The sequence below is a fragment of the Lucilia cuprina genome, chromosome 4, assembly GCF_022045245.1.
Source record: "Lucilia cuprina isolate Lc7/37 chromosome 4, ASM2204524v1, whole genome shotgun sequence".
In the NCBI taxonomy this organism is placed as follows: Eukaryota; Metazoa; Arthropoda; class Insecta; order Diptera; family Calliphoridae; genus Lucilia; species Lucilia cuprina.
Window position 1 is genome coordinate 61,240,624 of NC_060952.1, and position 21,009 is coordinate 61,261,632.

The 21,009-nt window shown below is 30.2% G+C and overlaps 1 protein-coding gene across 1 annotated transcript in view; it reads right to left on the reverse strand.

Moving 5' to 3' along the window:
• The window catches only part of LOC111688923 (pinin), a 51,507-nt gene extending 35,944 nt beyond the window's left edge, over nucleotides 1-15,563 (reverse strand). Inside the window, exon 1 of the mRNA XM_046949560.1 lies at nucleotides 15,298-15,563. Coding sequence (XP_046805516.1) covers nucleotides 15,298-15,431 — 134 coding nt within the window. The 5' untranslated portion in view covers nucleotides 15,432-15,563. The remainder of the gene's footprint in view (nucleotides 1-15,297) is intronic.
• Between the last annotated feature and the right edge of the window lie 5,446 nt (nucleotides 15,564-21,009).

A 21,009-nucleotide genomic window follows, 5' to 3' on the forward strand; every position in this document is an offset into this window, starting at 1 on the left:
TAGTATAAAACTTACTTCTGTTAAATTTCATCGCTTTAGTCGTATTTTTAAGCAAGTAATGAGCGATATAGTAATTTTATAGAAGGTCTTTATATGAGGGGTAGGGTCAATTATGGACCGATCCACATACAATTTCATAAAGATTTTTGGCTTATATCAAATTTCATCGCTATATTCCCATTTTTAAGCCAGTAATGAGCGTTAAAGTCATTTTCTGAAGGGGACTTTATATGGGGGGTAGGGTCAATTATGGACCGATCCACATAAAATTTCATAGAGAGGTTTGGCTAGTAAAAAACTTACTTATGTCAAATTTCATCGCTATACTTGTATTTTTAAGAGAGTAATGAGCGGTTAAAGTCATTTTCTGAAGGGGACGTTATATGGGTGGTAGGGTCAATTATAGACCGATATACATAAAATTTGGTTGAAAGATATTGACTTGCATAAAACTTATGTGTGTCAAATTTCATCGCTATATTCCCAGTAATCAGCTATTTAGTCATTTTCTAAAGGGGACCTTATGTGGGGGGTAGGGCTAATTATGGTCCTATGTCCGCCATAATGCAGAAATATTTTTCAGACGTCAAAAAAACTGACCTATGCGAAATTTTATTGTATTTGCTTCATAAACAACGAATTTGTGAATATTTGAAGCTATTTATACAATATTCCGGGGGGTACAGTTGTATGGGGGCTATGTGAAATCGTTGACCGATTTTGCCCATTTTCAATACCAAACATTTCTGATCAATAAAATATATTTTGGGAAAATTTTATCAATATCTCTTATTTTGTGGACGCTATCGTGCCAACAACAGACAGACGGACGGACATGGCTAGATCGTCTTAGAATCTTACGAGGTCCCAGAATATATATACTTTATGGGGTCTTAGAGCAATATTTCGATGTGTTACACACGGAATGACAAAATCAATATACCCCCCATCTTTTTTGATGGTGGGTATAAAAATTTCTGTTGAATGTTTAATAGTATTCTTGAGGCTGACGTTTACATTTTATAGGTAAACATAATTCGATTTTACTAAAACTTTAATATTCGAAATTTATTTAAAATTAAAGAATTGCAATTTTTGTGACCAAAGTATATAGTTAAAGTTCAAAATACATTGTATATACATAAATTCATATATACATTAATATACGGCAGTGTATACATATCTATATTTCATAAGTTTTATTTATTACATATGAAGTGTAATATCAAAATATTTAAAAGTCTTTAACTCTGTTATAAATGCTTTACCTATGTCAATTGTTTATGTTTGAGTTAAGTTTTCTGAATTTTAACATTTTCAGCTATACTATGTATGTACTAAATCATAAAATACATTCTCTGCTTTTATTAGGATGGTCTTTAAAAAAAAAAATAATAATTCTAAATTCACTTAATTCATATTGATACTTGACATTATGAAGAATTTGTTTTGAAATTATTTATATATAATTACTTAGCAATTTTCTAAAATTTGTGAAATAAAATTTTCAATAACTATGTAATGACTAGGATTAATAATAATTTATAATTTTATAATTTTAAATAACACTATGTATCAATGGTCTAGGGGTTGAAAAATTCCTTTGATAACATAACAAATTCAAATAATCATTACCATTAAAAATCTAAATAAAAACATTTTCCTTTAAAAGATACACAGTAGGTCTTAATGAACAAAACTTGGCATTAACTAAACTACAATGTTTTGGTATAAATTATGGGTATCGATGCATAGAGGAAGTCCTCTAGATACGAATTAAAAAAAGAAAAAGTTGCACTTAATGCATTTGAACGTAAGACCAATAATGCATCTTTCAATAGCACGTTCAGCCATTATTTTACTACTTTCCACTACTTTACTTATTAATTTCGCATTCAATAATTAGATTTCAAATAAAATAAAAATTTAAATAAAGGCAAAAACAGGCAAACATTTTTATTTTGGTGTTATTGATAATCAGTGGCCAAATTGTACTTTTTCACTTTTAAAAATTACAAAAAAAAAAACATAAATATCTATAAAAATTGCATTTTAATAATTAATCGTTAATAATTAAGTCTCTGCCTGTAAAGATGATTTAAAATAACACCTTATCATACGTAACAATGGTATATTTGGTATCGAAAAAGAAAATTTTAAGAAATTTTATATTAATGGTAGATTCGTACAGAAAATGTTACAGTATCAACATATCCATCATCTAAAGGCCTATACAATAAAAATGGGAAAACTAATGATAGCGTTATATAGAATAAAGTCTTAGCTTTCCAGGCATATTAAATTTTTATTAAAAAACTTTCTGAATATTTACATTATGCCAAGTTTACTTAAAGGAGAAACAAAAAATACATCATTAAATATTTAAATAACCATTTAATTAAATAATAATTTTACTTTTCGCGAAATCTTCATAATTTACGAAATGTTTTTTTTTAAGTTCCGACTTTTTACAGGATTTTCAATAAAATATTCGTGTGATTAAAATATCTTAAAATCATTTAAATATAATATTATCTTTTTAATATTTAATAAAAAAATTAAAAATAATATAACTTAGATTAGAAAATATACCGTACTCCTATTTTTTGAATAGTCGTAATCGGATGTAAATTAAAAAAAAAGTCAATAACCAAAAAAAAAAAAATAGAGCTATATAAAAAATTCGTTTTTTATTTTAAACACTCAATAAACGAATATCTTTAAAAGAAAATCGAAAAAATATTTCTTTTTAAAAATAAGTTGCACAATTATTTTGAAGTCTCACTCCTATTTTTTTGAACGCAGTTATACGTACACGTATAGCTGATTTGCATTTTTTGTTAAAATGAAATAATTTTTCCTTTTGTTTTGCAAATATATTTTTTAAAGTATAAAAAAAAGTATCTTAAACGTTTTCCGTTATATTAGAGTAGATTGTGAGTAATCGTACAATAATTTTTATGCGAATAATGTAAGTTTGAAATTTAAAACTAACACCAATTTTTTCGAAGTGCTTTTTAAAACAAATTTGTTTACGATAAACAAAAACTAAATCTACGTCTCGTCAATGTTTACCAGCAAAGAATACGAAAGTGTTGTTTTACTCATGTTTGTATACAGTAAAGAACAACAACAACGTTTTGCTAGTGCTTAGCGCATACAAGTGTATAGAAAACACACTATAGCTACGCGCATTTACAAAAACAAAAGTGTACCAAGTGCATAGGACTTGGGCACCCTTGATCTAATTAATTTATTAATTTATATTTATTTTTATAGACGAATAAATAAACGGCTAAACCGATTTTCTTGAAATTTTCACAATATCTTCCTACATTTAGAGTTGTTGTTGTTGTAACAGCTCGACTGTGGCCGATAGTTCTTTCCTGGGGAAAAAACTTTCGTTGATACAGCTGTCGCTGGGTTGACAATCTTTGGCCGAGTATGACTCGGGTCGTTCCGGAGCGAAGATCCAATTGTCGTGGGAACGCTACATTTAGAGTCCCAAATTTTGGTTTAAATACAAATAGGGAGTTCAGCAAGAGCGGACGTAACACCTACCATATGAAGTAAATACTAAAATCTAATTATTAAAATCTGTATATCTTGAAAACGTTAACAGCTAGAGTCCCAAATTTTGGTGCTTCTCACGTGAAGTAATTACAAAAAATTGTATATTCTTATTAATTAATAACGACTAATAAATGATGAACAATCTTATCGAGGCGACCAGTGTAACTGGAAAGTTGAAGGAAACTGATCTATTGCTACCACGTATTAATAAGTCCACATCGGGACCATTCCATTTTTAGCGCCTGCAATTTGGGATTAAGGAATCCTATATGGTTTCGTACATATGTTACATTTTCTCAACTCGCCTATACTTTCAGCAAAACAGGACTTATGATCATTCAAAATTTTTCGGAGTTGTCTACCTTTTTCCACTGTCAAATATTCACTAGTGGAACTGATATAATCCAATGTTTTAAATGTAAAGGCTTCAATCTTAAATACGTGAATTGTAGAAATGAGGAAGTTTGTTTTAGATGCAATAGAAACCATAAAACAAAACATTGTAACATTTTATAAACTGTATTAGAAGTAATAAACTTAAAAAAGAGAAGAATAGGATTTATAAATTAATAACCAAAGATAATAAAAGGAAAGTGTACAAATATTTAAGACCTAACCAATAATTTTGACCAGAGAACTTAGATTTTATAATGCTAAGGGAAACCCATTTTACAAATAAAATACATGAAAGTGAAATACAAATAGAAGGATATCAACAATATGCTACGCTATCAAACTTTACGTGAACAGGAGGATTAATCATATATTTTAATAAAGAATAACAAGTTAAACTACTACAAGAAAGGGTTTGCGAGACAAAATACTGGATAAGTGCAATCACCGAGTAGTCCAGAAGTACAACGGAGAACTTAGATTTTATAATGCTAACGGAAACGCATTTAACAAACAAAATACATGAAAGTGAAATACAAATAGAAGGATATCAACAATATGCTACGTTATCAAACTTTACGTGAACAGGAGGATTAATCATATATTTTAATAAAGAATGACAAGTTAAACTACTACAAGAAAAGGTTTGCGAGACAAAATACTGGATAAGTGCAATCACCGAGTAGTCAAGAAGTACAACGAAGCATTTGAAGAAATAATAGAAGAACTAAATGAAAAAAACAGATGAGATTTTATTATTGATTGGATCAAAGAAAGTACATATAAGAACACATTGGAACATATAGTCAACTATAATGGCCTAAAACAAATAGGCGCAATTTACATGAAGACTTTTCAGACGTCTGTTTTTTCCAATTCTCTTTTGAGAATCTTTCAAAAAATCATGAACATGTAAAAAATCACCGTATAAAGATTTTTTACATGCAACTATGCATGTCTTTTTTATACCCACCATCAAAAAAGATGGGGGGTATATTGATTTTGTCATTCCGTGTGTAACACATCGAAATATTGCTCTAAGACCCCATAAAGTATATATATTCTGAACATTAAAAACTTAGTTCTAAAGAAAAACCAATCTGATAAAAATGTGATATTTAATAATATAGAATATAAGAATAACTGGGATATAGCTTACCAATTTAATAATTATTTCGTAAACAGTATAAAAGATATCAGAGACAATATAGAATATGTGCAATATGAAAATCAAATAGATGAGATAAATACAAAATTTAATTTCCACGCAGTATCTATTACAGAACTTAAAACATATGTAAAACATTAAAAACTAAACCTGATTATAATAAAGTAATATATACATATATACATTGGTTATCTACCCCAGATATTATTATAAAATGTGATTTATTTTCGTAATAAAGCATTTATGTTACATTGCACTTTGTTATTAATTTATTTTCTTGCAAGTTCCGCCAATTTATTTCGGATAATAAATTGGCGGACTACCCATGAGGGGAACGGTACTTCCCATATAAATTAAATACACAAATTCGTTTATCTTGAAAACTAGGGATTTGATGGCACTACGCAATACAAACAAGCGTTTTTAGAATGCAATAATAGCGATTCTCATGCACTCATTACAAGTCCCCTTACAACTCTCCTATAAAGATAACATAATATGGAAAAAAATACGAAACCACCATCTACTTGCTACTGCAGGCCCCTTAATATTCAATATGTTAAGGAAAGCAGGGATGTTATTATTAAGGAGAAGCAGAAAATTGATAAACAAATTCGAAATTTGAACACCACAAACCTTACCGTTAGCAATACAAATCTCACTGTCAAACACGAACTACATATTACAATGGTTGATGTGAAAATATGTAACACTCTTACTCTTACACGAATTACCAAATTAGACGTCGACATTATTAAAAATATTTATATAATATTGGTTGTTCTTTCCGGAAAACATAAAATCAAAATTGAGGAATTTAAAGACTTTTGTACGAAAACCGCAAAATTGTTTGTAGAAAAATATAACTGGTTTTGGATGTCAGCAAAGTTGTACAAAATTCAAAATTAAGCGTAGCAGATATATCGGAAGAAGCTCAAGAAGCAAAGAACAAACTATTAAAAAAAACGAGAACAGAATTCCAGCCGAATACAATATATGAAAGATATTTTAAATTTTTTATTAATTAATTCGGATCCCTTTAAAACTGTAAAAAGAACTTTCCCAAAAAAGATGATGAATTAAATTTATTATTTTGCGAAAGTAATTAGGATATTTATAAATATTTATAATAAAAATATTTCTTAAATAAAATTTTGAAAACTTATCTGGAATTTCTGGAGCACAGAGGAGGAAGTTGAAAAAGATGCTTCAGGAAATCATAGTTAGTCAATCCCACGACACTCCAAAGGAAAAATCGGACTCTCTCACAAGATCTGAGGCAAAAAGGATCAGGTCTCCCGAGGAGTTGACAACCGAAAATAAACCTAAGAAGAAAAAGAGCTCCCCGTCTTCTAATACACAGTCGAAGCCAAGCCATACTTCACTTGAAGAAACCTCAAATAAGAATTCTGCGAGTAAGGGTGACAACGCCAAGCCAGATATTCCGAAGACGAACACGTCGGCGAAATCAACCTCGAAGGTAAGGGTATCTGAAAAGAAGCCCCGAAAAACAAGGAAGGAGAAGCTAGACGGAGGAAAAGGAAAAGAGCCGCCATCTTACGCCAAAGTTGCCAGAAGTAGGCACCGGGACGATCTCTGCTATGCAGTTTATGATGCCGGTAATCCGACACGCAAAATTCCAATAGAACAACAGAGTAAAAAATAAGATCTGGTCAACAATAAGATAGTGGACCATGCAATCGCTTCAAAGGGCAAACAACCAATAGAGAGCGACAGGTGCGAGTTCATCATGGGCGTGATGATGATGAGGTTAGCATCTCACCAATGTGTTAGCACCCTAAAGAACTTGGTAGGAAGTATCCCTCCTCCCTGGGACGACGCTAGGCCGGGACAGGTAAAATACATATAGCTTTAATCCAGGAACCTTGGACGATTCGCAACAAGGTTTCTGGATTAAATCACGTAAATTTCCAAATTTTCTACGCTGATACAGGATCTCGCCCAAGAACATGTATCTTATGTCACAAGAACTTATGTTTTCTCCTCTCAACAGGATTATCAACAGCGGATGCAACGGTGCTGAAGCAAGATCGTGGCAACATATATCTTTCATCTGTTTACCTGCCTTTCAATTCTCCGACACCACCACCAACATCGGATCTGATGAAACTGGTTGAAGAGGCACAAAAGAAAAATAAGAAAATTGAAATAGGTAGTGATGCCAACTCGCACCATGTAGCTTGGGGTAATACAAACTACCTTCGTCAATAGAATCAGAGAAGAGGTATTAGATATAACTATATTTTATAAGAGCTTATAAACGAAATTCAGGATTGGAGAGTTTCGGACGAGCACTCCTTTTCTCATCATCTGTACATAAGATTCAAAATACTAAGGCCACCACCAAAGCCGATAAAGTTTCGGAATAAGTCTAAAACTAATTGGACAATATTCGGGACCTTACTAAAGAACCGTTTAGGTCAGGAAACTTTTCAATGTCGAAATAAAGAGGATATAGGAAACGTTCACATGTGCCCTGGTTGAATCGTTCGAGGACAGCTGCCCTCTGCGAGAGCGGAGATTTGTCCAGGAAAAACCCTGGGTATCTGGGGAGATCCGGAACCTTGGGAAGACTCTTCGCAAACTATTTAACCGGGCACGGCGTAAAAAGACCGCAGTATACTGGGATGAGTATCAAAATAAACTTGGTGAATATAAGAAACTCCTGGAAACTTTTCTGTGAACAGGTGGATAGCGTAAATGACGTATTGAAGATAAAAAAAATCCTATCCAAAACTCATGTCCAACCGAAATCCATGATCGATGACACGGGCAGGAGACTTGAGGATATGGAGGAGACAATGAAACTCCTAATGGACTCTCATTTCCCGGTGTTTCGAATAACATAGATGAACCGATATTGGAGGAAGGAGAGGGTAACATGGAAATATTTATGGAGGCAGATGGAGGCGGGACTGGTTTCCGTACATCTGTCACAGATATTCACTGCGTGCTTAAAACTGGCATATACCCCAGGGAAACCTAGCTATGCGACACCTAAGTCCTATCGACCGATAAGTCTTACGTCCTTCCTACTTAAAACCTTGGAACGGATAGTCGATAGCATGGTTTGAAGCAGTATACCTTACAAAGACCTTAAATATAAGCATGCTTATGTAAAGGGACGATCGGTGGAAACCGCTTTAAACGAAATCGTCCACTACATAGGTGAATCTTTCGATAGCAAACTGTGTACACTGCATTGACATCGAAGGCGCTTTCAATAACGTGCACACGTATCCAATCCCTAGACCAGTTCTATGTTTTTTTTACAAGAAAGACAAAAATTTCTACATATATTGAACCTTGCTTTCTGGGCAAGAAGATACCGGTGACAGACAAAGTTAAGTACTTAGGTGTAATATTTGACCGGAAATTAAAATGGAGACACCACATTGAGGATAGGATCAACAAGGCACATCGGTGCTGAGCGACATGTAGGATAACCATAGGCATGAAATGGGGTCTTAGTCCTGCTATGACAAATTGGATTTATAAAAGTGTAATTAGACCAATTCTAGCTTATGCTTCATTAATCTGGTGGACTGTTTTGGACAAAAAGTGTAATACAAAACTACTACGGGGAGTTCAGCGTACATGCTGCTTAGGTGTAAGTGGTGCCATGTGTACTACTTCAACCAAGGCTCTGGAAACGTTGCTTGATATTCCACCCATTGAAACATATATAAGATATGAGACGGCGCTTACAGCCGAACGGCTCTTTACTTTAGGCAAACTGGCCAAAAACAATTATAGGACACGTCATCAATTATTCTGGACACATTGGAAGGTTATACACATTCAACGGACGTTCCTGATCGCATACCATACACAGAATATGTCGGAAACTTTGAAAAGCTAATCCCAGATAGAATGTCTTGCTCAAGCGGAACATTGGAGCAAATACCAGTAGGAATCCGTTGCTACACGGATGGCTCTAAATTAGGGAACAAAGTGGGCCTGGGGTTCTACATTTAAGACCCAGAAACAGAAATATAACGCAAGCTTCTAGGCAGAAGTACGAACAATAACGGAATGTGTAAATTGCGTTGGTTTAAAAATGCGACCGCAGAAGGCAATTAGGGCGATATCAGGTAATAGAATTAAATCTAAGACCGTATTGGATTGTAAGAAAGCTTTAACTGAATACTCCCCAAGAGGTAAGGTTTACATCATATGGGTACCAGGCCACTCGGGAGTAGTCGGCAACGAAAGAGCGAATGTAAAAGCTTTAAAGGGAGGGGAGCTCAATGTAGTTAACCTGACAAACGTAAAACCATTCGACGCAACAAAAGCTGAATTAAAAATATGGATGAGAGAATCCCATAATTCCTCTTGGAATAATGAAACGGTGTGTAGAACCACAAAGATTCTATGGGGTGACCCTGATGAGAGCAAGACTAGAAATCTCCTCAAAATGGACAAGTCTGAGGTTAGTATGGTACGTATTCTGAGTGGACACATAGGATTACGTGCACATCTATACAAAATTGGACGAGCAGAATGTAGAGCATGTGGAGAGGACAGTGAAACTCTGGAGCACTTTCTTTGCCATTGTCAGGCATTCGTCGAAGTTAGATCCAAGTATCTTGGAAGTGATGTTATTCCGGAAATAAGATTCTTAACCAACACTGATTGGAAGATTCTTAGGAATTACGTTCAGGAAACTGAGTTTCTAAACATGGAAAAATAATGCATTCAGTGAACAATTTTTTTTTCATGAATTGGAGCGCACAACAACCTCAATAGTGGCCTAGGTATATTTCTTCGCATTTGATGTAGTATACATTCTCCTATCTACCTAACCTAACCTATTCGGATTGTAGTTATACAACATCGTGGTCAAAATTTTCATTTCAATTTTAGACCATAAAGCATGAATTCAAATAGAAAAAATTTACCAAGTAACATATTTGGAGGTGTTTTCAAACATTAATTTTTATTGCAAGAATACAAAAATAAACTATGTTTTTAGATCTTAATCAATTCAAAAATATCTTGGAAGTCCATTAATCGAAAAATATAAAGCTTTAACTAACCTTCAAAGATGTGGTATAATAGGAATAATTCATAATATGTTTCACAAAAAGGGTATAGCCTAATAAATTGTAGAATGGAATCGTAGACCAAAGATTGTACATAAACATATTACCCCAAGAAATGTTCTCATATGCCCTACAAACAAATTTGATAAATTGGCAGTGTAGCTACATGAAAACATTATTGACTCCAAATCATTAATAGATGTTGGGTTTTACGTCTTTAAAGGGGTTCAGAATACATGACTGCATATTTGGTGGTAATCGGCCACGACATGCGTCATTAAGCCTCTCAAAGCCGTTGTCGGAAAGTTAAGTTTTTGAGGCTCATACATCAAAATTTTAAATAAAATCTTGACAGAAATAGATTTGCAAAACAAAAGGGCAAATTATTTTGTTTTAAAAGTAAATCATATTTCTTGCCGTGTACGTACAGCTGTGTTCAAAAAAATTGGAGTGAGACTTAAAAATAATTGTGCAGCTTAACCTAAAAAAGAAAGATTTACAGAAATCAAAATATTTTTTCACGATATTTATTTGTTAAGTGTTTAAAATACAAAACAAATAAAATTTTGTAAATAGCTTCATTGTTTTTTTTTTTTTGGTATTTTTTCGAAATCCATTTCTGATTACGACTGTTCAAAAAAAAGATAGGAGTACCGTATATTATTAGATTAATTTTCTTTATTCCTCGTAAATATTTAAAATATGATACAAAACTGTTATATTTTGATAATTTTGAGCTCAGTTCACAATTATTTTATTTAAAATCCTGATAGAAAATGTCAGAATTGACGAAAATATAATCTGCTCAAATATCTTGAAAATTATAAAAATATCGCGAACAAAATATGAAAATTCTGATGGTAATTCCATTTAAAGACTTTTTGAATACTTTAGGAAGCCAAAAATTTTAAAATCTCTCATAAAAATAAACATTTTATTCAAAAATTATAAGAGCTTATCTTTTTTTTAAATCAGAGAAGATCAATATTGCCATTACATAGCACGCGTATAGGGTAAGAAAATTCTGCTGACGCTAAGTTTATACACATACACTATAGGTTTAATTCTTCTTCTTTTTAAAATGAGCAATATCAGTTGGTTTGCTCTCAACCTGAAAAACAAAATCAAATCAGTTGCTGATCAGCACTTGTCGAAGCAAGGTCTGTGCGCGGCGTTTTTAAAATACACACAGAAATACAAGAACAAAATTTTGAGAAAGCCGAATTAATTTAGGATAACATGAGAGAACAGTTAATAGTTTTTTATATATAGACTTTGATATACGCTGGCTGTCAAAATCCATAATAAATATTTGACAGTTAGCATATACATTATAGTTTGTAGTCATTTTTTTAGTTGAATGGAATTCTGTTCTCTGCTGCTTTACCAACACAAATAAAACTATGGTAGTATGTGTGTGAGCAACACTGTTTTAAATTAATCCCATTAGGGCGCCCCAACTTAGTGAAACTAAGGCAAATTGTAGTTATTAAACATCGTGATCAATATTCAGTTAGCTCAGATTAATTTGTACACAAATCTTTTTTAAAAATATATAATTTCAGACCATAAAGCATATAGTGAAACCCATTAAGTTTGCAAAGTAACACATTTAGAGGTGGCTTCATAAATGGATGAATTTTTAATGCTAAACTAAATGAATTCAGAAAATATATTGGAAGTTCATTAATCGCAAAATATTAAGCTCTAACCAACTTTCAAAGAAGTTGAATAATAGGAAAGATTCATGATGGGTGTTGACAAAAAGGGTATGGTCTAAAAAATGGTAAAATGGTATCGTACCCCAAATGTTGTAGAAACACATATTAGCCCAAGATATGCTCTCATATTCCCAATAAACAAATTTGATAAAATGGAGGTGTTGTCGTATAAAAACATTATTTATTCTAAATTGGTGGAAGCTCGTTCTATAGGAAGTAGGCCATTACATGGTTGTCGACTTACTGATTCTAAAACAAAACGTTAAAAGACCTTGAGTATAACATCTCTTAAGGCTTTCTGAATAAATTACTGCATATTTGTTGATAACCGGCCACGACATGTGTCATCAAGCATCATAAACCGTTGTCGGAAAGACATTAAGTTCCAGGGACTCATATACCCAAATTCTAAATAAAATTTTTAAAAAAAAGTCTGATTTGTACTGCCACACATTAAGTAATAATATTTTAGATGGAAGTGCTTTCGTTTTTGTTTTTATTTTAAAAATAGTTGAATTTAAATCGAATACTCCTATTATTTTGAAGAATATATTTTGTATATAAATTTAAAAAATATTTACCTATTATTTTATATAAATTTCTTCGATATTTAAAATAACGATAATTAAAATTAGAGAACAAGTTAAATAAATAAATTAATGAAAATACTTAATTAAAAATCTAAATCTTTCACTAAAAAATGTATATTCAAAATTTTTCAAATTTTCACTCCTATTATTTTGAACGCAACTGTATGTATTTAAAATGTTTTTTTCTTTTTCCTTGTATGAATGTGTTGGTTTTTGCAACAAAAAATCTTAAACAAAAATTTTTTTTCTTTAAATGAATTAGTATTTACTCTTCCATAGGAAACTTTTGGGCAATCCCGAATTAGATACTCAGATACTTTGATATGTACATAACATTTTAAAAATGTAAAATTTGATAATTTAAAAATTAGAGTAAAATATTCAAGTAAATTTTGTTTCATTGTTATTTTATTGAAAAATTTAAAACAAATTGTATTAAATATTTTTCCAAACAAATCAATACAGAACAATTTAGATTTACTTTTTACTTGATAAAAATATTCAAGCCAAAAAGAGAAAAATATTTTTTCAAAGAGCTTACTATATTTTAAAATTTTTTGTGTACAAAAACAGAAAACTTAAAAAAATAGTAAAATTTTTAAAACTAGTGAACATTTTTTTGTAAACCAACAGACTTAATATGTTTTTTGTATTGCAGAGCAAAATTGTATATTAATCGATTCAAAAAATCGATTTTCAAAATATTTTGAGTATTTTTAAAGTTATTTTCAGTCTACAATACTGAGTATTAATACTTGTCAAAATGTTTGTATCATAATACAATTTTCCAATCTAAACATAATTTGTAATTTAGTTTTTAAAAATAATTTTTTAAAACACTTTTTATTCGCATACGTATTCGGTATGTAAAATAATAAAACATACAAAAAGTATAAAATATATTAAAAATATGAACGAAAAGTGCATAAACGATTGAAAATTGTTAAAAAAAATACAAATTTTACAGTGTAAACATGAAATATATTTTTCGGATAAATTTTTGAAAATCTGAATTATTTTCATAATATTTATACCCTACACCACTATAGTGGGGAGGGTATTATACGTTTGTAATGATGTTTGTAACATACAAAAATATTGGTCTAATACCCATCTTAAATTATACCGATCGATTCAGAATCATTTTTTGAGTCGATTAAGACATGTCCGTCTGTCCATTTAAACCTTGTGCGCAAGGTACAGGCCGCAATTTTTAAGATAATTTGATGAAATTTGGACCAAGCATGTTTTTTTGGCATAGGGAGGAAGCCTATTGGTTGAAATCGGTCCATTATTTTACCTAGCCCCCATACAACCGTACCTCCCGATTTGACCTTTTTATGCCATAATTACGTCAAATATTCTATTATCTCTCTAAAAATTGGCACAAATAAGTTTTGTGTAAGTATAAAGGACACTGCGGATTTTCGTAAGGATCGGCCCTTATTGACCCTAGCCCCCATACAAACCCCCCTTCAAAGAATGTCTTAAACGTCTAAAATTGACTTGTAACCATTTGTATCGCAATGAAACTCAACAAAACTAACTGTTATTTAAAAATATATCCTTTTCCCAAATTTGCCGAGGATCGGCCCATATTTGACCTATATAAAGCCTCATTTAGAAATTTTAGTTTTTTCTATAAATAAATTGCTTAAATATTTTGGAATTATGGTAATATTCAACATAAATTTTTTTATAAAGAATAAAAATTTTAAGAATATACTATGGTGTAGGGTATTATATGGTCGGCCATGCCCGACTATACTTTCCTACTTGTTTTAATTGGAAGTATCTTAATACTCATTATTGTAGTCTGAAAATACCTTAAACTGTATCTGATACATGAGAGGTCCTTTTTAAATATTTTTTAAAATTTTAACATTTAAAAAGTTTTTTGAAATATATTGGACACATGTTTATACATAAAATGGTACCCAAAAATTTTGATATGGAGAAAAGTATTTTAAGCGAAGCTAGTTTTTGACGTACCCAGAGGCGGCTACACACAAAAATGTGAATCATTAATAAATCCTTTCCGGGTATAGGAAGACCGTCGTGCGTCATTTGCAATTTCGTTAAGCGGGAATCAGACTGTATTTTTTTTTTTGTTCGATTACATATCAGTTTTTAAACCGCATTAGCCAAAGTGTGACATCATATAACTGTACTGAGTTACCTGTTTTCGAGTGCAAGTTGGCCATATGTTTTGTGTTTAATGTTGTTATAAAAGATAAAACTATACAACAATCTAGTTGGAGGTTCTAGATCAATGCCCAGGCATAATAATTGGGCTACTTCAACTTTATGCGTCCATAAATCCATTGGACAGTGTGAAGTAGGGTTAGTTGGGCAGTTGGATATTCAGTGAGTTTCATGAGGACCCTGACCACATGTATTTTATGTTTTTAATTTTGGCAGAGACCAAACTAAACTCAACTTTGTATTTTGGCAAGTCGTACTGGAAAAGTTTGTATTGTTAAACTAAGATTCAAATCTAGATAGTTTTAGATGTACCTATATAATATTATATCTGTGAATATAAACATAAACATCATCATACAAATTATTGCAGGATCTAGGTTTGTTCCCAAGGAATGTATATTTTGAGTGGCATATCAAAAACACTGCTTTCTGTAAGTAGGTCTAACATATATGTATACATATAATTTATTAATAAATTACATTAACTTTTTTATATCACTCCATTTAAATGAACTGCATTCATTTAAGTAAATTTTAGTATAAATACATAATTGGCATGCATGACAATATATTATTATTACCTAGAATCTCTTGGTATCTTCGGGCCGCGGCCTACAATACGCTTGATATTATCATTTAGAACAATTAATGTATCTTTCGCATTCTCCAATTCTTTTTGAAGATCATCGTAACTCTGAATATAGTCCGTACACATTTTACGTTAATATTTATACATTAAACACCAGCAACACAATTAATTCCAAAATGTAATAAACATTAACAATATTCAACTACTAAAGTTAGAAAAGTAATGGGTATTTGAATTTTTACTAATACTCTGTCAAGTGTAGATAAATTGTAGAGCAAGGCGAATTCATATAAGGTGGTGTTAATCAATCAGCTGATAATTTTTTTCTTAATTCGCCTGTTTTTCCTAGCTGTCAAAGTTTGTTATTGCTTACATTCAAGGCGAATTCATATAAGGTGGTGTTAATCAATCAGCTGATAATTTTTTTCTTAATTCGCCTGGTTTTCCTAGCTGTCAAAGTTTGTTATTGCTTACATTTTTATATTTAAAAATTTCCGTTAAACAGAGAAAAACTTCGTTAATATTTTGAATAATTTATGTAAGAAATCTGAAAATACCAAACATCTCGTAAAGAAATATCATTTTATTTAAATAATGGCATAATTGGTATGTATACAAATATGTTATTTAAGAGAAATATTTTTTCTATTAAATGTTAACATATTACAAAATATTGTTTTATATTTTATATAAAAATTGTGTAGATAACGTGATTAACTAAAAAAATCTCTTCCGGAACACTTAATATTAAGAAACGCATACGAAGTATTTACCCGGCTGGCGGCAAATGACTTCTACGTTATGGCTTAATTTTGAAATCTATTAAATGTTAACAAATTAAACAATATTGTTTTATATATACACTATGTTGATAAAAAGATTAACTGGAAAAAGTCTGTTCCGGAACGCTTTATATAACAAAACCCATATGAGGTATTTACCCGTCCCGCGGCTGCACCATTATGGACAAATATTGAAAATTACTCCGCCGGAGTAGAATTATACATTCGCAACAAGTATTCATTCCTTCGTAATATAATATTTTCATGAATATGTACTTTTTTTTGTTTATTTTTCACAAAAAATGAAGTTTTACTTAACTTAAGGCACTTACTTAAATTTTGCAAATTAAGCTGCCGGAATAGAATTTTTCGATGGAAACAAACATTATTCAATTCAGAATATATTTTCCTCACAAATTTTAATACCTTACAGTCTTATGCAAAAAAACTTACAACATGCTTACTAACCGTTGTTAAGCTAAATTCGATAAAAGTATATCCAAAAACGATAATTAGCTTAAAATACCTGTAGTAAACCATTGTTAAATATACGAAAGTTAATAATGGTTCAACCGTACTTTAAACCTATATTAAAGTCAAATGTCATTATTGTATTACAATTTATAACTGTTGACGTTTTGTGAAAAATATTGTTGTGTTAATTTTTTAAATAAATTATAAAAAAAATAAATAAATAAAAAACAATATGAATACACTCAATTTAATTGTCTCCATATTTTTTCTTTTCTTTTTGCCAAAAACATAAATTTTGTTTATAAAATAGTTTAGTGATGTGTAAAATATCAATGCAAATTTAAAGAAAACGTTACTCGATTACTTTCTTTAATCAAAATATAATTTTGCTATTACATTAGTTGTTTTATTTGATTTATACGTTGTTTTTATTAAATAAACAAATACAACCCCATTTTTATGTTATTAAATACAATTATTTTATATAAAAGCATAAAAAAATAATATTAGACACGAATACCAAATGAACTAATAATCGTTCATATACAACATTATGAAAATATTGACAGAATAAAATAATAGTGTTGCCAGCATTAAATATAAAAAAACATTAAAATGTATTTTAGTTAAAATACTGTTTTTGCATATACTTTTTTAATAATGGATTATTAAGCTAAAAGTCGTTGTTAACTAATGTACACTTTAAGGTCATAATAAGGTTTTTTTTTGCATAAGACTGTTAATCTTTATTTTTAATATAATAAAAACATTTTACAAAAATTTTTCATCAAATGAATTCTCCGTACACGTGGATTTTGACATTTACGAAAACCAAAAGCAAAAACAAAATACATGGGAAATGTTGTTGTTGCAGAACTGCCACCACCTTATCTGAATTCGCCTTGTTGTAGAGTTCTATAAATCGACTTTCGAACAATCGACCTTTGTTGAAAAAATCGAAGTATTTTTTTACACGCACATAAAGAAAACAACCCGACGAAAAATAAAACAAACCGTAACAGCTGTTTTATCAAAATAAACATTTTTTTTGGTGTGGTGAGTTCTTTTTGTTTACAAATATGTGTTTCTGCACGTGGAAAAGACGCAAAAACTCGTTTTCATTATTTACATTTTCAATATGTGTTTATGCACGTGGAAAAAATTCAAAAATTTGATTTTCATGATTTACATTAAAAAAATATTTTTGATCAATTTTTTCCGGATTTCATCGTTCTAGGGTGTGTACTACAACAACAAACTTTTTTTTTGCAAAAAATGTTATTATGGCCATATATATGAAATGATATATAAATGATATATAAATGGCATAGGGTGTGTACTACAACAACAAACTTTTTTTTACAAAAAATGTTACTATAGCCGTATATATAAAATGATATGTAACTGCTATCGGACGATCTTGTGCACGATAAAAACATATATAGAACTTTAAGTTGGAAGTGTAGAAATCGGATTGCATACATTTTTTCCGAATTCCATCGTTCTAGGGTGTGTACTACAACAACAAACTTTTTTTACAAAAAATGTTATTATGGCCGTATATATAAAATGATATATAAATGATATCGGACGATCTTGTGCACGATAAAAACATATATAGAACTTTAAGGTGAAAGTGTAGAAATCGGATGGCATACATTTTTTTCCGGATTTCATCGTTCTAGGGTGTATACTACAACAACAAACTTTTTTTACAAATAATAACCGTATATATAAAATGATATATAAGTGCTATATGACGATCTTGTGCACGATAAAAACCTATATAAAACTTTAAGTTGGAAGTGTAGAAATCGGATGAAATACATTTTTTCCGGATTTCATCGTTCTAGGGTATGTATTACAACAACAAACTTTTTTTTACAAAAAATGTTACTATAGCCGTAAATATAAAATGATATGTAACTGCTATCGGACGATCTTGTGTACGATAAAAACCTATATAGAACTTTAAGTTGGAAATGTAGAAATCGGATGGCATACATTTTATCCGGATTTCATCGTTTTAGGATGTGTACTACAACAACAAACTTTTTTTACAAAAAATGTTACTATAGCTGTATATATAAAATGATATATAAGTGCTATTGGACGATCGTGTGCACGATACAAACCTATATAGAACTTTAAGTAACATTTAAAAAAAAAAGCTGTTACGGTTTGTTTTATTTTTCGTCGGGTTGTTTTCTTTATGTTCGTTTTTTACGTCTAACGTCTATGAAAAACGTGGATAAGTCGACTTTGTAAATAAAGTTGAGAAAACGAGAATATTAGTTTTTTCCAATAATTTAAATTAAGACAACGATAGAGTAGTTTGAACACAAATTTTACTTATATTTTTTTGTTATTATAACACAAAAAATGCGAAATAAATCAAAAAGTCGGAAAAAGAAGATTTTTTTTCACCGATTTAAATTAAGTTAAATAATTTGTTTATTTATGTGCTGTTTCAAAAAAACGAGGGAGTACTTTAAGCAAAACATTTACTTGCATTTTGTTATTGAAACAGTAAGTAAAATTTTAACTCAAACTTCTCACACATCATCTAGAAACAACACATTAAGTATTTGGTTTTCTTTTTGCTTCAAGTATGAGGATTAAAATTAAAATTTTCTACCTATACTATTTCTATACATATCTAGTTTTTGACTTAATAGTTTATGTTTATTTCAATTATGAAAAGTAAAAAAGTCGAAGGGTCGATAAAATTCGTTTTTTTTTCATAAATCGCAAGTCGAAAAAACAACTTTTTATAAATTTTAATAAGTCGAGGAGTTGACTTTTTTATGACAATGTTGTCACACCTCGTGTCTGCATCAGTCAAATATTTATTTATGCTAAAACCATGTCTATATTAAACAAATATCACGCTACTTGACAAAACGTCGGCAGAAAAATTGACAGTATCTTGTTTATGGTCATGCATAGGTAACAAAATGCTGATTTTATCTCGACCGCCCACAGATAATTTTATTTAAATAATGCTATATTTAATAAAAACTATTAAAATTAAATGCGAATTTTGTAATTAAATACCAATTTCACTAAAACTTATGTTAAAAATCAATTTTAATTGCACAAAAGCAAAATTCTACACAAATTTTACATTAAAATCACGTTTAATATCAAGACAACGTTGTCTAAACAATTGTTTAGACAACGCTGTCATAACGGCGTTACAACGCTAATAAATGCCCTCTGTACTTGCTAATTTGTTATCATGATAACAATTTCACGCTTTGCATAATAAATGTTTGTGTAATATAGGCACAAATTGTTATCATAATAAGAAACTAGTAGGTACATGAGACATTTATTAGCCTTATAGGATCGTTATGACAGTGTTGTCTAGTGTTTAACTACAAAATTTGCAATCAAATTTTTAAAAATTGTTTTTAAAAATTATTTTAGTAAAATTATCTGTGAGTTGTCGTGATATAATCCGCGTTTTGTTACATAATCAAAACTTTGAACATTTTTTTTCGACTTTGTGTTAAGTACGGTTGTTCGTGCGTGAAATAAAAATAAATATTACCTTGTGTTTGTGGATGATTTATACGAAACGTATATGTTAGCGATTAGGAGCTAAATGATATTTTAAATGGCAGAAAGAAATAAGCTGATACCGTTAGCGGTTTTACTCGTTAGATTTTAGAACCAGGATCGGCAGACATATACTACTACATTTTGCACTTGTATAAGTGAAAGAGCGAAAAAACAAGAAATGAGAAATCATTATACTCTCATCTCCACAAAAATGCATGTATGGAAAACTGATATTTAGAAATAATATTAATGTAACACAAAACTAATATTTTTTAGTTTAAAGTAGCAAATATTTGTTGCCCTGTTTTGCACATATTTATTGTAAATATTAAAATATATGTATATAAAAACACAAATTTGAGCTTTTTAATTATATTTGTAATTAAATATATACATATTAAAGGTAAAAATTAAACAAAAGTACTTACAATTTTGGTTAATTATTATAATTTGTAAATTATGTTGAAAGAAAAAAAATTTAAAAAGTTAATAATTCTAAAAACTACTAAATATGTAGTGTAGATACTAAAAAAGCACAACAATAATTAGTATTATCCATCCCTTCATTAATATACTTTCGTTCATTTTCATTGCAAAAGCAAGAAACGAGCGACGACACAACCTTCTTTTATGACAGCTCAAATGAGACTGAATTGTGTTTTCTATGCGTGTGAGTAATCTGTGTAAATTTAGTAACAGCCAAAAAACACAGTGTATAGGAGTTGCCGATCGTGGTTTTAGAAAAATATTCCCACCCAAGGGTGTAAAAAATGGGTGTGTACTAAATCCTAACAAGTATCAAATAATCAAAAACGTAAATAAACGTACAAAATTAAACGAACTTAAACATTGCCGGCCACCTTGTGTAGGCCGGCAATGTA